Source organism: Carcharodon carcharias, chromosome 8 (assembly GCF_017639515.1).
Source record: "Carcharodon carcharias isolate sCarCar2 chromosome 8, sCarCar2.pri, whole genome shotgun sequence".
Lineage (NCBI taxonomy): Eukaryota > Metazoa > Chordata > Chondrichthyes > Lamniformes > Lamnidae > Carcharodon > Carcharodon carcharias.
This window is the reverse complement of record NC_054474.1, coordinates 118356168-118378063: the sequence shown is the minus strand read 5'-3', so window position 1 is coordinate 118378063 and position 21896 is coordinate 118356168. Positions and strand designations below refer to the sequence as shown.

At 45.6% G+C, this 21896-nt stretch overlaps 2 protein-coding genes across 2 annotated transcripts in view; one reads left to right on the top strand and one right to left on the bottom strand.

Annotated features, from left to right (window-relative positions):
- The window catches only part of LOC121281488 (sodium-dependent phosphate transport protein 2B-like), a 78267-nt gene that overhangs the window by 24247 nt on the left and 32124 nt on the right, over nucleotides 1-21896 (top strand). The window contains exons 4-7 of the mRNA XM_041194432.1: nucleotides 4039-4158; nucleotides 4246-4374; nucleotides 4748-4891; nucleotides 17348-17459. Coding sequence (XP_041050366.1) covers nucleotides 4039-4158; nucleotides 4246-4374; nucleotides 4748-4891; nucleotides 17348-17459 — 505 coding nt within the window. The remainder of the gene's footprint in view (nucleotides 1-4038; nucleotides 4159-4245; nucleotides 4375-4747; nucleotides 4892-17347; nucleotides 17460-21896) is intronic.
- LOC121280963 (peptidyl-prolyl cis-trans isomerase-like) lies at nucleotides 17554-18093 on the bottom strand (the record flags this gene model as incomplete). The annotated part of the gene is made up of 1 exon (XM_041193452.1): nucleotides 17554-18093. A coding segment is annotated over one exon (540 nt), but the record flags the coding sequence as incomplete, so codon positions are not given.

Below are 21896 nucleotides of genomic sequence, written 5' to 3'. Positions count from 1 at the left end.
GGGACGGGGGAGAAGTGGCCTTAGGCAAGAGAAGAAGCTAAAGGGCAAGGGTTGTACTGGGGAAGGGGGGGTATCCCAGGATGAGTGTGGGGGTACATATTCTGTGCAAATGGCCTCAAGAGGGTGAGGGCTGAGGGGGCAGTCTCCAGAGGAGATGAGGCCAGATGGAGATGTGAGGGAGTGTGTGAGAGAGTAAGTGGTGATATCGCTTGAGCTGACAGTGAGTGAGATGCCAGTGAATGTGTAATGGCCTTGTGAGTGTGTGAGTTTAGAATGATGAGATGGCTGCCATACCCTGGCAACACGGATGAGATCATTCATCCTCTTTCTGACTGGATGGCCAACCTCTTCTATGATGCATTGGCACTGACCACCACTGCCACTGCCTCCAAGCTGGAGTGGTGAGGGTGGAGAATATCACAGCGGGCCTCCGAAAGGCATTTGTAATGGGTCACTGAACTCCTCTTGGCTTTCAGGGCCATGTCTTCACTGAGCTGCCAGCATGGAGAACTGTGTGCACGGCTGCAGTTTAGATATGGCACCCAGAGTGAGGAAATGGTGAGGGAACAGCCTGGTGAGTGATTCAGCGACCGCCTGTCAGCGAGACAGTGTGTGCACGATATGATGTGAAAACCCGCCATTGCGGCCAGCGGATAAAATGTAATTTTTCACGCCTGCGACCTGCAAATCTGGGACGATTATGCCCGATATCTTTACTGGGCATGCCATTACTTAAAGAGGGATAAACTTGAATTGGAGGCAGTTCAAAGAAGGTTCACTAGGTTGATTCCTGGGTAAAGGGATTTCTTATGAGAAAGGCTGAAGATGTTGCGTCTATATTAATTGAAGTTTCGAAGAATGAGAGGTGATCTTATTGAAGCATATGAAATTCTAAGGGACTTGACAGAGTGGATACTGGGAGGACGTTTCTCTTCATGGGGGGAAGCTAGAACATGGCGAACAGTTTAAAAATAAAGGGCCTTTCATTTAAGGCAGAGATGAGGAGGCATTTCCTCTCTCAGAAGGTCATTAGTCTTTGGAATTCTCTTCTCCAGGGAGCAGTGGGTCATTGAATATATTCAAGGATGCGTTAGGTAGGTTTTTGACCCACAAGGGAGTCAAGGCTGTGGGGGGCAGACAGGAAAAGTGGATTTAAAGACACAATCAGATCAGCTATGATCTTTTTCAACAGCAGAGCAGATACAAGGGGCCAAAAGGTCTACTCCTGCCCCTATTTCTTAAGTTCTTACAAGTCTATAGAAAATTTCATGGCAGTTTCCTAGAACAGTATATTATAGAACCAACTGGGATAAAGCTTCTTTAGATCTATTATTGTGCAATTAGGCAGGTTTAATTAGTATGTTCATAGTAAATCCACTGGGAAATAGTGATCATAATACATAGTAAAGTTGTAATTGTCCCCAATTTTTCATAGTCTGTCCAACATTATAGTTGGCGGATGGGCAAATCTGCCAGGCGAACTTTGCATTTTTGATGAAACTTCATCCAAGGGTGGGATGAGGTTTCCGTTATTAAGCAAAAATAAATAAAAATGTATGGACAGAATTTTCAGCGGGTATATGTTGAGGTCACTGATTCTGATGCATGGACATTTTTTTCCGGATTTTACAATCTTTATTTATTGGATTTAAATTCTTCAGCTCCCGGAGGCAGCTCTCTGCCTTCAGGGAGCTTTCATTCAGCGACCCCTCCCCTACCTCCCCACCTCCCCCCACCCCCGCTCACACCCGCACTTACGTCAGCGCCTGCCCGTTAACTGGCCAGCCAGTGTGAAATTGCGATCAGGGGCCAATCACAGGTGACGGTTCATTCCCTCGCTGCTCCCGAGCCCACCAATCATACCCGCACACCGACCTAGAAATACTGCTCAGCAAGTTTGGAAGCAACACTAGTAGTAAATAAACAGCAGGAAACATTTAAAAAAACAATTCAAACAATTCAACAAAATGCAAACCATTAAAAAAAACAAAAGCTCAGCAAGAATGATCTACTTGTGGCTTACTAGAAAAGTTAAGGATAGTATTAAATTCAAAGAAGAGGCTTCTAATGTTACAAAAAATAGTAGTAAGCCTAAGGATTGGGACTGTTGTAGAAACGAGCAAAGGGCTACCAAAAAGGTGATTAAAAAGGGAAAAATAGAATATGAAAGTAAACTAGCCAGGAACAATAAAACAGATTCCGAGAGCTTTTGTGAGTATATAAAAAGGAGGAGAGTAGCTAAAGCAAACATTGGTCCCTTAGCAGCAGAAAGAGAAGAGGTTATCATAGAAAATGAAGAAATGGCAGAGACGTTGAACGAAAATTTTGTGTCTGTCTTCATAGTAGAAGACACAAATTACATTAATAAAGGACAAGAAGGGACAAATAAGAATAAGAAATTTAATTGATATCAGTAGAGAAAAAGGATAAGAGAAATTTAAGGCGCTAAAAGCTGACAAATCCCAGGGCTCAATGGTCCTAGGGTTCTAAAAGAAGTAGCTCTTCAGATAGTGGATGCACTGGTTATGATTTTCCAAAATTCTCATAATTCTAGAATAGGCCCAGTGTTTTGGAAGTTAGCAAATGTAATTGTTATTCAGAAAAGAGTGAACTACAGGCTAGGTAGCTTGACATCAGTCATTGGAAAAATACTGGTATCTATTATTAAGGAAGTCTTAACAATACGCTTAGAAAACCATAGTATGATCAGACAAAGTCAACATGGTTTTATGTAAGAGAAACTCTGTTCAACAAAACTGTTGGTTTATTGAGAATGTAACTTGGTGGGTAGATAAAGAAGAACCAGTAGATGTAGTACACTTGGATTTGCAAAAGGCATTTGATAAGATGTTAAACAAAAAGTTATAATGCAAAATAAGGGCTCATAGAGTTGGGAGTAATATTTTATCATGGATGGAGGATTGATTAAAGGAAGGAAAGCAGATAAGCAGGACATTTTCAAGTTGGCAGACTGTAGCTAGGTGGAGTGCTGCAGGAACAGTGCTGGGGCAGATAGAGTGTAGTGTTGGGGAATATGAAGTTATTCACTTTGGTAGTAAGTTTAGGATAACAGAGTAATTTTTTAAAAAGGTGGTACTTTTAAATATTGATGTTCAGAAAGACTCGAGTGTACTCGTACAAGGAATGCAGAGAGTTAGCATGGAGGTACAGCAAGCAATTAGGAAGGCAAATATTTACTGACCTTTGTTGCAAGGGGATTAGAGTACAAGAATAAAGAAATCTTGCTACAATTGTACAGGGCTTTAGTGAGATCAGACCTGGAGTACTGTGTGCAGATTTGTTCTTCATTTTGAAAGAAGGATATGTTTGTATTGGAGGCGGTATAGTGAACATTTGCTGGATTGGTTCCTGGGGTGAGAGAGTTGTCCATTGAAGAGTGGGTGTTTAAATTAGGCCTATTCTCTCTGGAATTTAGAAGAATGAAAGATGATCACATTGAAACATAAAAGATTGTGAAGGGGTCGATAGGATAAACACTGAGAGATTGTTTCTGCTGGTTGGGGAATCTAAAACACAGGGACGCAGTCTCAGGGTAAGGGTTGGATGATTTAAGACTGAGATGAGGAGAAATTTCTTCACTCAGAGGGTTGTGAATCTTTGGAATTCTCTACCCCAGAGGGTTATGGGTGCTTCCTTATTGAATATATTCAAGACTCAGATTTTTGATCTCTCTAGGAATCAAGTGAGCAGGAAAGTGCAGTTGAGGCTGAAGATCAGCCATGGTCATATTGCATGGCAGAGAAGGCTCAAGGGGAAGAATGGTCTACTCCTGCTCCCACTTCTTACATTCTTAAACCATGGCAGGGCCATGGGGTGGGAACAGGCAGACAGACTAAGAGCCAGCACAGACAGGAGAGGATGAATGAGTTTAAATCAATCTTCGCTCTCCTCTGTCAGACCTGACATTTTACATTTGCACTTTCTCTACCCAATCCTCCACTCCTGTACAAGTTGTGCCTAAACATATCTTTTGTTTTGTCCAGAATAAATAACACTTCTATCTCTGCTTTATAACAGAGAATGTGATAACAGTAACTGACACTCTTCCATCAAAGGATGATGGGGTACAGGAGGAGGATGAAGAGGAAGATCCCTGGGCTCTGCCTCAGATTCAGAGTCATGGACCCAAGTGGAGCGGTAAATAAGCTTAATACCATTTACAAGTTTAAAGAACAAGTCTCACCCTTCGGCCCTGGACACGATGTTGGTTTTGTTCTTTCACAGAACTGGATCCAGCTGGGAAGATGGAGCATGTTCTGAAAGGGATTGTGATGGGCAGCCTCCTTATTGCCCTCCTCTATTTCTTTGTTTGTTCTCTTGATGTCCTAAGCTCTGCATTTCAACTGGTTGGAGGTAAGATGTTTAGAGCATTGAATGAATGATTACTAGAAACCACATTAACATTATCAAACTAACTGATAATTTATTTCAAGTAGTTTCAAAATTTGAATGGTAGCGTATTGGAGAGTAAAGGGATTGGTGTGCACCCCATCTGTCTCTGGCCAATCTAACAGGAATGTCTACCATCTATTTCAGTGATCCTACACTCAAGTTATTTTACACATAGTTATTTTATACACGGTGAGATGAAATTTTGTTTGATAATGCACCTTTGAAGATTCTTTGGCTGTTTTTCCATGTTATAAGGGGTATTTAAATGTTGGTTATTGCTGTTGGTGTTATGTTTATATATTTGTTTATATAAATTGTTACCATTTTTCTTTAGGGAAAGTGGCTGGTGACTTATTTGGTGATAACACAATTCTGGCCAACCCCATTGCTGGCCTGATGCTGGGGGTCTTGGTGACGATCCTGGTGCAGAGTTCCAGCACATCCTCATCCATTGTGGTCAGCATGGTCTCCTCGGGGTGTAAGTACATTCATGTGCACAACAAGTACATTGAGTTCCACTCACACATTGAACACTCTGCCTGTTAGACAAGCTTTCCTACTATTGTGTGGGATATAGGGCTGTGCTGAGTTCTCACACTGTACAGGACGTACTGTGTTTCTCACTGTTTCTGGCCAAACTGGAATGCTAAACAGGACAGAGCTAATCCCACGAGTATATTTACTTGTCTTTATTTGCTCTGATTGATTCGATTGTAAGAAGCAAGTAGTAAAACAAGTCATTCAGCCTGGAAGGCAATCAGTTGGCAAAGTAGAAGCACCCATGCCCCACCACTGTTTAATCTCCTACCATGGGCTCCACCCATTGAGTTAATTGATTGAGGTTTAACTTTGTATAAATAATCCCCAATTCTCAGAGGTACTTATTGTGATAATTTTGCTCTGGGGCATGAATGCTAGTCGTACGATCACTTGGCTACACCATTTTTTTTTAAAAAGGACGTGTTTGCCAGTTCAGTGAGTGTTTAACTGTTTATGTGCTGAGACCATAAAAGACACACAGAGACAGGTTTTCTTCAGTTTAAAAAAGACAAGAGGATACTTTTTACTGTACTTAACCTGGTCTAAAAAAGGTAAATAAAAAATGCTCTGAGTGGAATTTTCTGTGCCCCCTCACGCCAGGTGTGCTCAGCAGCGTGAGTGGACAATATGATGAGAAGGCCAAAATTCAGCTTCACAACGTCGTGAAGCCAGTTTGCAATTGTCCGCTCAGCCCGTCAATGGCGGGCCGTGTTTTACACCATTGGACATCAGGAACATCATTATAATACATCTGTATATCTACAATAAACTTGGTGAGTGCAGCAAGGGTTTCTTGTAAGAAACAGTAAACATTATTAACAGACTTCAGAGGACACTACACGCTTGTTCCAAGACTGAGGCTAAAAAGTTCTGACCCTAAGATTCCTGATGCTTAGGGCTGGTTGGTCTATACAGTCACATGATCCCCATAACAGTAAGAAATGGTTTAATTTACAATCATTACAATATCATTATAAAGCCAGCCCGCCAGAATCATCCCCCCACACTGGATCGTCCAAACACATCAACGTGATCGCACACCGACGTGTTTCACAGCAGCATAGAGAAGGCGTGCACTTGGTGGGCTGCACTTTGGGGGGAACTCAGAGGTGAGTGCATAGTAACATTGCGGAGCGCTTGCAAGGGTCACCTATAAGGTTGGTGCGCATTGGTGAGGGGGTGCAATAGCTGCCCTGTGGTTGACGGTAGCGCACAAGCACGTGCAGGTAGGGGGAGGGAAGTGGTCACACATCAGGGAAACCTTGTGTAAAGTGACCATTCCTGTACAGCTGAGACAGTTCAGGCACAGCCACATTGATATGATTGGAGTTGGGTCTCTATTTTATCTGCCCACTCAAGCAACACAGAGGCATGAAAGTGCCACAAAGTGCTCCAGAGCTTTTCACCCCTTGGGCACAGACTGCAAACTAATGAGCATTTTACTGGATTGCAGAACAGTTGGACGACTGAGCACGCTGTACAATCTCCTTGCTAAAGCTGGCCGTGGAGCAGTCACTGCTGGAGGTGCTCACAGCCCCTTGCAATGTCATCATCCCGGTTTGGACCAGTCTCCCCCATAGTTCAAGATAACAGTGCAGCCTTGCAGGAGAATGCCTGCGCCTGAGCTGAGAGCACAGCGTGCAGTCCAATGGGCAAAGCTGCCACCAATCGGTCAGGTGGAGTGGGACGGAGTTTCAAGCAGCCATGCAGCGCACTAAGCTCTGGCCATCCAAGTGGCAGCCAGCACTCTCTGCGATGAGTTAAGGGGCCTTCAGACTTAACCTCGAGAAGTTCTCAGAACACCCAAGATAACCAACTCATCTCTCTCTTTTATCCTGCAGTAGGAGTATATCAGGATCATGGACCCTAGTGACCGAGCTGTATGCCTGGTGGCCACAGAGAGCAGAGACAAAGGAAGAGAGAGCGATGGAGGCTCCTGGCTGCACAGAGGGAGGAGCAGCAGCCTCAGGAAAAATGGGTGGCTGGGCTCCTGCACATACTGCTGAAGTTCCACAGCGAACTGTCGCTGGTCAGCACCATTTGACCCAGTGTCTATAGCCGCCGCCTTTCATTCCTGCAGATGACTGAGAACCAGTGTCGCCAAACACTGCGCATATCTAAGGAGTTGGCGCCATGGAGACGTGGAGGGCATCCACTGCCAGTAGCAGTGAAAGTAGACAGCGGTGCTTAATTTCTACGCCAGTGGATCCTTTCAGGGCTCCACAGGTGGCCTCTGTGGGATATCACAAGCCTCCACCCATAAATGCATCTATGAGTTCACGGATGCCATCTTCACGAGGGCACACAACTTTGTGCATTTCACCCAGGACCAGGACAGCCAGGATGCAAAAGTGATTAGATTTTTGGGTTTCCCACAGGTGCAGGGTGGAATCGACTGCTCTCACATGGTGCTCAGATCTCCATTGCAGCAAGGGGTCAACTGCAAGAACTTCTACTCACTGAATATGCAGCTGGCGTGCGACCACCATAAACACATCCTGCAGGTTTGTGCACAATTCCCAGGGATCGTCCATAACTCCTCCATCCTGAGTCTCTCGCAGATCCCTGACATCTTCCAGGGTCCACAGAAGCTGCAGACTTGGCTCCTTGCAGTAGCTCGCAGCTTGTTTGAGCAGGCCATCGGGATGCTGAAGATGTGGTTTCGGTGCCTGAAGCGGTCTGGTGGAGCTCTGCAATACAGTCCACAGAGGGTGTCACGCATCATCGTCGTCTGCTGCATTCTTCACAACCTGGCGCTGCAACAGGGTGAGGAGTTGGCTGAGGGGGAGATGGAGGAGCTGCACACTTCCTCCAATGAGGATGCCGACAGGGATGAGGGTGAGGAGGTCCTCAGCGGCAACGATGACGGTGATGAGGCCCTCACTGTGGCTAGAAGAGGCAGGCACACTCGGGATGCCCTCATAGCTGCTAGATTTGTGGAGGATGATGACGACATGAAGTGACGAGGCACCATAGATCCTCACATCGCAGTTGTGATCATTTGACTCCAGTCTGGCTTCTGGCAGCACCAATACCGTCTCTGAGAATGCTCCTGTCATGGAGATGCAGTGGAGGCCCTAATAGTTGCTTGATCGCAGGAGGATGATGACATACAGCGAGGACACTCCATAGATCTTCACATAGCCTCTGTGAATGTCTGACTCTTGTCTGGCCGAGGGCAGCTCACTTGCGCTCTGTGATCAGGGTCACATCATAGAGACGCAGCCGTGAAACTTTCAATGCACCTGATCCTTTGTCCACCTTCAGGACCTGAGCCCTTCAGGAGCACAGCGTCACTGGTCACAGATGCTGAAGAGATGGGGGCCAGCCCCACCTTAAAGGTGCTAAGAGCACACAGAGAGAATGACGGAACTCTACAATAGTGCACAGTATGTACATGTGATTAACACCTATGCGCAGGCTGTGCAACTACATCTTCTTAAACTTCCTGACCCTGCCGCTACATCTTGGTCCCCGGACATCCACAACGGAGGTGGAGGCAGCTTGCTGACTGTGACTCCCTGTCTGTGATGATCTTGGCGGGCGTCCTCTGGAGGGCCGAGACTTGGAGGACCCTGGCCTGCTTTCGGGGTCCTGCTGTGTGGTAGTGGCACCCTCCTCGGCCTGTGGAACTGGAGCTGCTGAGGTCACAGGAAGAGATGATTCGGATGGGCCGGTCACTCCCAGAGTCACCTGGGTGGATGGCCCCGGAGTGTGCACCTGCTGATCCTCCTCTCTACGGGTGCCCGAGAGCCCCTGGCTGACTCCTTCTGGAGAAGGGGTAGCTGGAGTGAGCTAGGGCTGCCCGCAGCCCTCTCGCGCTGACACAGTTGGAGGCCAAGTATGGCATCAGCGATGTAATTCAGCCCACGCAGCAGTGCAGCAGTGACACCCTCGAACAAGGTCTCCACGGTGGCCACCATCCTACCAGTGTTGACCTCGGTGCGTTGCAATGCCGGCGTTATCACCTCAGACTGAAGATGGACAGACTCCTCCACCGTGCCTTGCAATCTGAGGAGTGCAGCGGACATCCTTCCTGATGTTCCTGAGCTTGCCTTTGCAGCTCCAGCTACTGAGTCCCGAGGCTCCTCATCTGACTCGAACTGAGCAGATTTCTGGCCTTCAGTCGTCCTCTGAGTTCTGGGGACCTGGGAAGTCCCTGCCTCCGCCTGCTGTGGATAAGAAAGTGTGATTTTTAAAAAAATTTTCATGAGATGTGGGCGTCACTGACAAAGCCAACATTTGTTGCCCATCCCTAATTGCCCTTGAACAGAATGGCTTGCTAGGCCATTTCAGAGTCAACCACATTGCTATAGGTATGGAGTCACATGTAGGCCAGACCAGGTAAGGACAACATATTTCCTTCCCTAAAGGACATAGTGGACCAGATGGGTTTTTACAACAACTGATGATAGTTTCATGGTCACCATTACTAAGACCAGCTTTATATTCCAGATTTATTAATTGAATTCAAATTCCACTAGCTGTTGTGGTGGGATTTGAACCAGAGCCCCCAAAGAATTAACCTGGGCCTCTGTATTACTAGTCTAGTGACATTGCCACTACACCACCGTCTCCCCCGGATTGTGATCCTGAGACTACTCTAAAGCTAGGTCCCACTGAGGTGTGTGTCTCTGTGCTGGTGGAGGGTGTGGGTGAGCACTGTGACGGGACTTCAAGGAGGGTGCCTCCAGATTCATCTTCAGAGGTTTCTTCAGGGCTTGATTGGAGGTCCTGGGTCGTGGACTCCGTCAGCTGTTTCCCAGATGTGCCTGTGGAAGCATGGGGAGATAACTGGTGCATGGCAGTGGCCTGTGAAAGAGGACACATCACTCACAGCAGTTGCCTGATGGATGTTGCACTGCTGGATCTTCACTTGGTAGAGCAGCACCGACCTCACCATCAGCACAGGACTGGCTGAGTTCCTGCCAGCCAGCTGGATGGCTCTGTTTTCAACGTCCGTGAGGACCTTGATTTCAGGTGTTCCTCCACCGGTCTGCGACCTCTCTCTCTTGTTGTGTGCCAGCTTGTCCTGCATAAATAGAGATCAAGAAAGTGTAAGCAGGACACCTGCCAAGCCAGATGACAATATACCTGGCCTATGTAGGTGGTGAGGGGTCCCTCACGAATGGATGGGATGAGGACAATGACAGTGAGTGTGAGAGAGTGAATGGTGATGTCCCTTGAACAGGCAGTGAGTGAGATCCCTGTGGATATGTGATGGATTTGTGAGTGTGTGAGTTGAGAGTGATGAAAAGAGTGACTTACGTGGTGGAATGGAGGAGATCATTCATCCTCTTGTGGTACTGGGTGGCTGTCCTGTTTTGAAGGGCATTGGCACTGACCCCTCCACTGCCACCACCTCCCAAGCCGGATTGGTGATGTTGCTGCCCATCCTGCGGCCAGAGCTGGGGTAGAGCACATCACGGTGAGCCTCCACAGAGTTCAAAAGACGCTCGAGGGACGGGTAATTAAACCTGGAGGCTGCAGTCTTCTCACCTTTCGGGCCATGTCTTCGTGCAGCAGTCCTGGCCTGGAAACACTGAGAGGTGTGCGCGCGGCTGCACTTTAAATATGGCGCCCAGTGTGATGAAGCAGCGAGGTAATGGTGTGGCGGACGAATGGCGGCCCACCCGCCATGGAAACAGGGTTTCCCAGGACAGCATAATTAATGAGGCAGGATCGGGGCGATACGGTGTGAAAAGCCGCCATTGTGGCCAATGGGTAAAACATCGTTTTTCCCACCAGCTACCGCACTTAGTGTAAACCTGGGATGATTCCACCCCACCACACACACACACACACACCCACACACACACACGCATGCACACTCATACACACACACATGCACACACACACACTCACACACGCACAAACATATGCACTCACACACGCACGCACACACACACACACAAACACACACACGCACACGTGCAGACACATACATACGCTCACACACACACACGCTCACACACGCATGTACACACACACGCACATGCACACACACACGTGCACGCGCACACGCGCTCACACACACATGCTCACACACACACACACACACACACACACGCCGCCACGCACACACACACGCTCTCACACACACACACACACGCGCGTGCACACACACACACACACGCTCACATACACACGCTCACACACACACACACATGCTCACACACACACACACACACACACACACACACACATGCACGCGTGCACACAAACACACACACACACATGCTCACAAATACGCTCACACACACATACCCACGCTCACACACACACATGCACGCGTGCACACACACACACACACACACACGCTCACACACACACACACCTGAGTGAGAGGACAGATTAAACAATTTAAAACAAAAACAGAATTACCCAGAAAAACTCAGCAGGTCTGGCAGCATCGGCAGAGAAGAAAAGAGTTGACATTTCGAGTCCGCGTCAACTCTTTTCTTCTCCGCCGATGCTGCCAGACCTGCTGAGTTTTTCCAGGTAATTCTGTTTTTGTTTTGGATTTCCAGCATCCGCAGTTTTTTTTGTTTTTAAACAATTTAAAGTCCAGTAAAGTTAAAGGGTATACGGTCCTTGAAGGTTGGTGACTTGGCTGGCTTCATCTAAACTTGGTGGTCCTTCTAATTGGTGCAAGGTGGTTTGAAGATGCAGATGGATGATTTACCTGTTCTTCGGATCAAGTTCTTTTTTAAAATCACTGCCTGTGGCGTACAGAGTCAAAAATAGTGAGCAGGGTTCAAAAGTTGGAAGTTGTATGGAGGAAGAGAGCGAGAGACCCACACAGGGATTTGGCTCCTTCAGCATTTTATTCACTGTGTTGTTCTGCAGAAAAGAAAGTTACTTAAGCACACAAAGGGTTGGCTTGTCACATGACCCTCTTTCTCTCCAACTGCCCAGTGACCAAAATATGGTCTTGGCTGGTGTATTCCACTTGAAACTTGATTAGATCATGGCTGGGAATTCCTCTCTCAACCAGGGTCCCATGTCCAAGTGATTGGCCCTTAATTTCAGAATCCAGCAACATCATTCCAGTGTACCTGAGAGTTGTGCATCAGGACCCTGCGGAAGTCCTAACGCATGCGTTGTAAATTTGCATTTCAACTTCCTTACCGGCTCTTGGCACTGCCTGGCTGTCATCGATAGTTTAAAGGCCATTTGAAGAAGGACATTAGCACAAACTTCAGCTGGATACCCCCAAGCAACGAAAGTATTTACATGCTTTTCTTTACACCTTTTCGCTCATGGTCTAGCAGCAGTGAAGGGAGGCACCAACTGTATCACAGAGATTGTGAAGGCGGCTGAAAAATATTTTTTATGTTTAAGAGATGTTCAATTATTTGTAACTATATAGAATGTGTAAAAAAGATAGAAATGTTAATTTTTTTCAATTTTTTCCTGCAATTCTAATGTTTATACCTTTGAGAAGTGCTTCCACATGTAGCAAGGTGGGTTTTAGTTTTATAGCTCTCTTTAATAAGCTTCAGTTAGTTATTTTTTGATTTATGTGGTAACAATGCGTTTTAATGCAGCTTGTGTATTTAAGTTTTAAGAGTCTCTTTAATGCAATGTTGATCTTTAGAAGTTTCTTGAAAAGTAAATTTGACATATGTGATAAGGAGTTCTGTAGCATTTTATAATTTACTGTTCCAAGTCTATTATGTAATTTGGCTATTTTGAATGCTTTATAAACTTGTAATATTTAAAATGACATATGCAAGCCACCTGTGAGCTATCACTTTCACAGGTGTTCCAGAATTTAGAACAAAGAACAAAGAAAAGTACAGCACAGGAACAGGCCCTTCGGCCCTCCAAGCCTGCACTGATTATATACTGCCTGTCAAACTAAAACATTTTGCAGTTCCGGGGTCTGTATCCCTCTATTCCCACCATATTCATGTATTTGTCAAGCTGCCTCTTAAACACCACTATCGTACCTGCTTCCACCACCTCCTCTGGCAGCAAATTCCAGACACTCACTACCCTCGGCATAAAAAACTTGCCCTGCACATCTCCTCTAAAGTTTTCTCCTCTCACCTTCAATCTATGTCCCCTAGTAATTGACTCTTCCACCCTGGGAAAAAGCTTCTGACTATCTACTCTGTCCATGCCACTCATAATTTTGTAAACTTCTATCAAGTCGCCCCTCAATCTTCGTCGCTCTAGTGAGAACAATCTGAGTTTCTCCAACCTCTCCTCATAGCTAATAACCTCCAGACCAGGCAGCATCCTGGTAAACCTCCTCTGCACCCTCTTCAATGCCTCCATACCCTTTTGGTAATGTGGCGACCAGAATTGCATGCAATATTCCAAGTGTGGCTTAACCAAGGTTCTATACAGCTGCAGCATGACTTCCCAGCTTTTATACTCAATACCCCTGCTGATGAAGGCAAGCATGCCATATGCCTTCCTGACTACCTTATCCACCTGCGTTGCCACTTTCAGTGACCTGTGGACCTGTACACCCAGATCCCTCTGCCCATCGATGCACTTAAGGGTTCTGCCATTTACTATATAATTCCTACCTGTATTAGACCTTCCATAATGCAATACCTCGCATTTATCTATTTATCTAGCGTGGAATCCAACCCTGATCTGGAGACATGCTCATCCCCGGCACCTCCCAACTTGTTCTTTGCTTGTACTTATAGTGAGGGCTCAGTGCAGGCACAGGGGCCCTCAGAGGAGAGTCAGGCAACACGGCCGCTTACTGTAAGGAAGAAGATCAATGACCCAGCCCAGAGACGTATACAGGCAGAGGATGCCATTTGAAATGATGTCAGAGGAGTCGTGTGCCAGGGAGCTACGTTTCAGCAAGGAAGTGATGGGACACCACTGTGAAGTGTTGAAGGATAACCTGAAGCCTAGCGCAGAATGCTGCAGTGCCTTAACAGTGGCACTGAAACTCACCACAGCATTGCAAAGAAATTCAGGTGGGTCATTTCAACATGGAGCTGTGTAACAGTTCCCAGAACGCTGTGAGGGCCTGCATTCCCCAGGTAACTGAGGTAAGTTTTTGTAGGGCTTCAGAATTTATTAATTTCAACATGGCCCCTGTGTGGATGAAGGAGAGATCCCTTGCATTCGATAAGATTGCAGGTTTCCCGAAAGTGATTGGAGCTGTTGATGGAATGCACATTCCATTGAAGGTGCCAATCGATGAGGCTGTTTCCTTCATCAACAGGAAGGGGTTCCGTTTGTTGAATGTGTTTATAGTGTGTGATGCCCAAACAAAGATCTTCAATGTAAATGCAAACAACCAGGGAAGTGCCCATGACTGATTCATCCTGACAAGCTCAAAGTTATACCGGATCATGGGAACATCACCAGGAATTACAGGATGGCTACAGGGTGCTAAAGGATGCCCGTTGAGAAAGGGCTTATGACACCATTTCAGAGGACCAGCAACGAAGCACAGGACTGGTACAACCGTGTGCACCTAGCAAGGAGTCAGGGTGCTGGAGAGGAAAATAGGGATTTTAAAGTCATGTTTTTGTCACCTGGATATGTCAGAGGACTCTTCACAGTACTCACCTGTGAGAGTTTTGAAGAGTGTAGTAGTGTATTGTACATTGCACAACTTTGCCCTCCAGCAAGGTCTGATCCTTCACCCTGAAGGTGATTTAGCACCAGAGATGGAGGAGCTGGAGGAACGTGATGCGGAGCCAGATACAGGCATGATTCCTGGAGCAGCTGAGGATGTGCAGCTGCCACAGCAACTAGAGATCACCTGGTCACTACTCTGTTTGGAAATTGAGGCAGAAACCCTCATAACATTTAAGAAGTATTTGGATATGCACTTGCGATGCCATGGCATACAAAGGCTATGGGCCTAGTGCTGGAAAATGGGATTAGAATAGTTAGGTACTTGTTTGACTGGCATAGACTCAATGGGCCAAAGGGCCTTTTTCTGTGCTGTAGACCTTTATGAATCTATGACTCTGAGATCTGCAAATTCCTTGTCTTTCCCTCCCTCCCTTCCTTCCAAAATAAGGCAAGAGAACTATTGTTTTAAAGTTAAAAACAAATTATTTTAATTTTGCTCAAACACTTGAAAATCTTTTGAGGTAGTTGCTGTTGAAGATTTCAAAGTTCAGCTGTTTAAGATTTTGTATCTCTTCCATTATCTCTTCCGACACAAAGATTGGCCGGGTGGTTAACCGTGAGGTTGAGTGTCTTGGGCTACAGGAAGATATAGACCAGATAGTCAAATGGGCAGATAAACGGCAGATGGACTTTAACCCTGAAAAGTGTGAGGTGATACACTTTGGATGGAGAAATTTGACAAGGAAGTATTCAAGGAAGCGTTCTGAGGAGCAAAGAGACCTTGGCGTGTGTGCCCATAGATCTCTGAAGGCAGAGGGGTATGTTAGTGGGGTGGTGAAAAAGGCATATGGGACACTTGCCTTTATCAATCGAGACATAGATTAAGTAGGGAAGTCATGTTAGAGTTGTATAGAACCTTAGTGAGGCCACAGCTGGAGTACGGTGTGCAATTCTGGTCGCCACATTATAGGAAGGAAGTGATTGCACTGGAGGGGGTGTAGAGGAGATTCACCAGGATGTTGCCTGGGATGAAACATTTAAGTCATGAAGAGAGGTTGGATAGACTTGGGTTGTTTTTGTTGGAGCAGAGAAGACTGAGGGGTGACCTGATCGAGGTGTACAAGATTATGAGGGGCATGGACAAGGTGGATAGGGAGCAGCTGTTCCCTTAGTTGAAGGGTTAGTCACAAGGAAGCATAAGTTCAAGGTGAGGGGCAGGAGGTTTAGGGGGGATGTGAGGAAAAACTTCTTTACCCAGAGGGTGGTGACGGTCTGGAATGCGCTGCCTGGGAGGGTGATAGAGGCAGGTTGCCTCACATCCTTTAAAAAGTACCTGGATGAGCACTTGGCACGTCATAACATTCAAGGCTATGGGCCAAGTGCTGGTAAATGGGATTAGGTAGGTAGGTCAGGTGTTTCTCATGTGTCAGTGCAGACTCGATGGGCCAAAGGGCCTCTTCTGCACTGTGTGATTCTGAGATTCTGTGATTTTCATGAATAAAGTTTACAAAACCTTACAAAGACTACTGCAAATGTGTTATTCAAACATCAAAACCACGGAATACTTTAATAGTTATCTTAATAAATAAGATAAGATAAATAAACAATAAATCGGAAGTGAAACAGTACACTTGGCACTGTAAAGGCAGTAATATACTAATAAATAACACAAACCAAAAAAATAAATACAAGGTCAACTGTAACAGTACACAGTGTGCAGTTAAACTGGTCGTCAATATAACAATAAATCTGCTCTGCATCATCCTCTACTTGTGAAAATATGAGTGTACTTTTCATTAAGCTACACATGGTCAATGAATAAAATCGCCGATTTAAAATATATAAGAAAAACTAAGTACACTCAGTAATATTGACCAGCAATGACATTAAATGATTAAAAGAAATAAAGCAAAGCATTACACTTACAATTAGTCAATAACATGAAATGTTTAAAAGAAATAATAAAAGTAATTACAAAATGCTGTGAAATACCTGGGAAATGGTGGGGATGATTCAATATCTTAATCTTGCACTTTAAATGCCACAGTTGTATGTAGCTACCCTTACATCATGAGGGGGCAGGGCCTTGACTATCCTGCACTACGCCGAGGCCTACCTGGTTTGCTTCGATTGAGGCACCTGGCAGACCAGAATCGGAAGGCTGCAGGTAGTATTGACTTGCAGGTAAGGAGGCAATTTATGTATTTATTTCATTCCTGCTAGTTGGAATGGTTCCAACACTAGTTGGACGTTAAGGGCCAACTTATCTAATGGATTGTTTCCACCCTGTCAATTGTCTGGGGGCTTTGTTATTGAGTAGGAGAAGGGTCCTATTTATGCCCCTTCAAGGCAATTGTTTGTGATGCGGCTTTGCAGACAGGTTGCCTTCATTTCAATGGCTTTGGGATGTAGAAGGTACAGTGATGCAAATATGTAGCCATCTTTAGCTATGATTTGAAGTCCTTGCAATGTGGCTTTAGTCTTTTTAAAAATTCAATTTCTGGTTTACAGCCAGCGAATTCAAAAATCATTTTTATGACGTAAAATATGGTTTTGCAGTAATGGTCACAGTACGTATCCTGATTTCAGAGTTTGACCAGTGTCAGTGGGTCCTGTCAAGATTGTCTCCATTCTGGGGCCTTGTTGTTTATTGCAGTTTTTCCTTGTCTTATTGCATCATAGTTCCTGTAATCTCTGGGCTGCGCAAACGCTGCCCCGCGCTAGGCTATGTGAGCGTTTCCCCACACTGGGCCGTACCAGTGCTGCCCCACACTGGCCTGAGATGGGAATGCAGATCAAGGTGTTTCTAATGCATGTCTTTCTTTCACAGTGCTCAATGTCAAAGCATCTATTCCAATTATCATGGGGGTCAATGTGGGAACATCAGTGACCAGCACCTTGGTGTCCTTGGCCCAGTCTGGAGAACAAAATGAGTTCAGGAGGTACACCCTACTGATCTACAATGCGACACTTGCTCGGGATGTCATTTCTAACTGCACCCTTTTTTTTTTGTAATCACAAGTGATCAAGTTTTATTTAATCATATAATTCCATCCACATTTGTCTACAATTAATGATGCTAACAGTACTGCTAGTTTTGCCATCATCAATGTCCAATTTCTCCATCTTCTTTACAACCTGGGAGCTCACTATAACCTTATCAAATGCAACATGCTTTCCGTCCAACCATGGAGTATCTGAAGAGCATTTAAAGAACTGGGATCCATTTGTATTTGGTCCAGTGTTGGCCATAGACAAGGTACCATGCCCCCTGTGCCTCAGTTGGAAATTCTCATCGGCAAACTTCTCACCATAGATGGGCTTCCCACCAGTGCCATTACTCTTTGTGGAGCCACCAACCTGGCACATGAAGCCGGGAATGATTCTGTGGAATACCAAGCCCTTGTAACCAAATCCCTTCTCGCCTGTGCACAATGCATGGAAATTTTCTGCAGTTTTGGGGATCACATCAGCCCTGAGTTCCATGACGATGCAGCCCAGGGTGTTGCCACGGGACGCGATGTCCATGTAAATGGGGGGATTTTGCTCGTTGGCCATGGTGCTGCCAGATTCCCATTAACTCTGCTTTATTGGGATTTGATTGTTGGATCCTCCATATTCATTGACATGTTTGGCTTGTTGCATTCCTCCCACATGATCATATCCCTTCCAAGCACCAGGCCTGACAGCATTCTGATAGGGTGCAGGAACATTCTGTCCTAGTTCTGGTCATCCAGGAATTGCTTTGTACCCGAGCTCCATCTCATGATTCAATCCCCTTCTCACCCTCTACGTATGTAGGGTATGGCATCCAGTAATGCACTCCTGATTGTTTTTTTTGCTGGCAACAGAAGGAACAGCGAGTTTGGGTGAATGGAGAGGAGAGTGCGAGAGGAGGACCCTGGGACAGGTAGTCAGCAGCACCTAGAGGAGGGTGTGAGAGGAGGACCTTGGGACAAGCAGTCAGCAGCACCTAACACCACAGGAGAAACATAAGTTCAATGGTTGGTGAGAGAAGGGCTGTTAGGGAGTGTCATTAAGTAGCTGAGAATTAATAAAATACATCCTTTTTAAAAGAAGGAGCTATTTACATTTCAGTAAGAAACGCAAGCAATAGGGAAATAAATTTAAGTTGAGGCCAATTAAAATAAAGCTGCATAAGTAAAGCAAAGTAAAATAAAGTTAACATAAGAGAAATTGAAGCCATGGAAGGAGAGAACTCGGTTGTGTGGAATGTATGTCCTGTAATATGGAAAGTTGTGGATACTACCAGTGCCCTAGATGACCACATGTGCAGCAAGTGTCACCAGCTACAGAACCTTGAGCTCCAGATTTCGGGACTCAAGCGGCGGCTGGAGTCACTGCGGCGCATCCATGAGGCTGAGAGCTATGTGGATAGCACGTTCAGAGAGGTGGTCACAGCACAGCTTAGGAGCCTGGAGGCAGAAAGAGAATGGGTGACCGCCAGACAGTCCAAGAAAATTAGGCAGGTTTTCCATTTTGGATACTGGTGAGGGCATTGGTTCCTTGAAGGAGTGCATTCAGAACCAAGTTTGTGGCAACACAGGCAGCTCTGCTGTACAGGAGGGGAGAAAGAAGAGGGAAAAGCAGTAGTAATATAGGATTTGTTAGTTAGGGGAACAGACAGGCATCTTTGTGGCTGTATGTTACGTCCCAGGTGCTAGGGTCAAGGACTCTTCTAGGGGAGGGTGATCAGCCAGAGGTTGTGGTCCACGTTGGTACCAATGACTTAGGTAGGAAAGGTGATGAGGTCCTGAAAGCAGATTTTAGGGAACTAGGAAGGAGATTGAAAAGCAGGACCTCTAAAGCAGTAATCTCAGGATTACTCCCAGTCCCACTTGCATGTGAGTATAGAAACAGGAAAATTGAGTGATTAAACACATGGCTGGAAAGCTGGTGAAGGAGGGAGGGCATCGTATTTCTGAGGCATTGGAACCAGTTCCAGGGAAGGTGGGACCTGTACAAGCCAGACAGTCTCCACCTGAACAGGACTGGGTTGAATATCCTCGCAGGGAGATTTGCTAGTGCTGTTGGTGGAGTTCAAACTAGATTGGCAAGGGGATGGGAACCAGAGGACAAATTCAGAGCAGGGAACAGGAGTTGGAGAATTAGTAAGTGACTCTGAAAGACAGAAGCAGCACAGGTTATAAAGCATGAATTTGGCAATGTTAAAAGTTATATATGTAAATGCAAGGAGCTTAGTAAATAAAGCCGATGAGCTAAGGGCAAAGATAGACACATGGCATCATGATATCATACAAAACGGAAACTTGGCTTAAGGAGGGGCAAAAACGGCAGCTCAACATCCCTGGATATAGGGCAGGATTTTAAGTGCGGCGGGCGGCCATGATCGGCGGGTTCAGGAATGGCCGGGGAACAGATCACCATCCGCGATCAGCCCACAACTGGGATTTCATGCTGGCTGGCCAATTAACGGCCAGCCTGAGCAAAATGTGCACTGCAATGCTCAGCACTGCCAGGGTGGGGACAGGAGGAGGGCGGGTGCTGAAGTCAGCACGGGTATGGGGGGAGCACAGAATGAAAGCCTGATATATAAATGAAGCATCATGTGAGTCCATATGGGTTGAGCTCAGAAATACAAAAAGGGGCAGCCACATTGCCAGGAATGTACTACAGACCGTCAAATAGTGGAAGGGAGTTAGAAATTTGTCTACATATTTGCTCTTCTAAGTGCAAAAACAATAGGGCAGTAATCATTGGGAACTTCAACTACCCTAATATCAATTGGGATATGAATAGTGTGAAGGGCACAGAGGGTGCAAAATTCTTGAACTGCATTCAAGAGAACTTTTTTAGCCAGCACATAACAAGGCCAATGGGAGGGGGCACAATTTTAGATTTAGTCTTAGGAAATGAAGCTGGGTAAGTGGGTGAAGTAGCAGTGGGGGAGCATTTTGGAGATAGTGACCATAATATAGTTAGATTTAGCATCATTATGGAAAAGGACAAAGATAGAAGAGGAGTAAAAGTTCTAAATTGTGGAAGGACAAATTTTACAAATCTGAGAGGTGAGCTGGCGAGTGTGGACTGGACACAGCTATCAGAAGGAAAATCAGTGTCAAATCAGTGGGTGGTATTTAAAAGTGAGATTCTCTATGGGCACAGTGTAGACATGTCCTCACAAAGAAAAAGGGTGGTACTGCCAAATCTAGAGCCCTCTGGCTATCCAAAAGCATAAAGGCCAAGATAAAACAGAAAAAGAAAGCTTATGACAGTCACAAAAGACTTAACACTGTAGGAAGCCTAGAGGAATATAGAAAGTACAGGGGTGAAGTAAAAGTGGAAATTCGGAAAGCAAAGAGAGGATATGAAAAATATTGGCAGGTAAAATCAAACAAAATCCTAATCCAGTACGTTAAGAGCAAGAGAATAACTAAGGAAAGGGTAGGGCCCATCAGAGATGTACATGGTAAACTTGTGCTCTGATGCTGAAGATGTGGGCAGGGTTCTCAATGAGTACTTTGTCTCTGTCTTCACTAAAGAGAGGGATGATGCAGACGTTCTAGTTAAAGAGGAGTGTGAAATATTTGATACAATAGCATAGTGAGAGAGGAAGTACTGGAGGGGCTGGCATCCTTGAAGGTGGATAAATCACCAGGGTTAGATGGACTGTATCCCAGGCTGTTAATGGAAGCCAGAGAGGAAATAGTGGATGCTCTGAGGATCATTTTCCAATATTCACTAGATACAGGTGAGGTCCCAGAGGATTGGAGGCCTGTGAACATTGTACGATTATTTAAAAAGGGTGCAAGGGATAGGCCAGAAAACTAGAGACTGCTCAGTCTGACTTTAGTGGTGGGCAAATTATTGGAATTAATTCTGAGAGACAGGATAAACTGTCACTTAGAAAGGCACAGGTTAATCGGGATAGTCAGCATGGTTGTTATGGGAAGATTGTGTCTTACCAACTTAAGAGAATTTTTAAGGAAGTAACAAGGAGGATTGATGAGGGCAGTGCAGTGGATGTTGTCCACATGGATTTCAGAAAGGCGTTTGACAAGGTCCCACATGGCAGACTGCTCAGGAAAGTGCGATCTCGTGAATACAGAGGAAAGTGGCAGGTTGGATCCAAAATTGGCTCAGTGACAGGAAACAAAGGGTAATGGTTGATGGATGTTTTTGCAAATGGAAACCGGTTTCCAGTGGTGTTCCACAGGGCTCAGTGTTGGGGCCCTTGTTGTTTGTTGTCTATATTAATTATTTGGACTTAAATGTAGGAGACATGATTGGGAAATTTGCAGATGACACAAAAAATTGGTCATGTAGTTATTAGTAAAGAGGATAGCTGTTGTCTCCAGAATTATATCAATGGTTTGGTTGAGTGGGTGAAGAAGTGG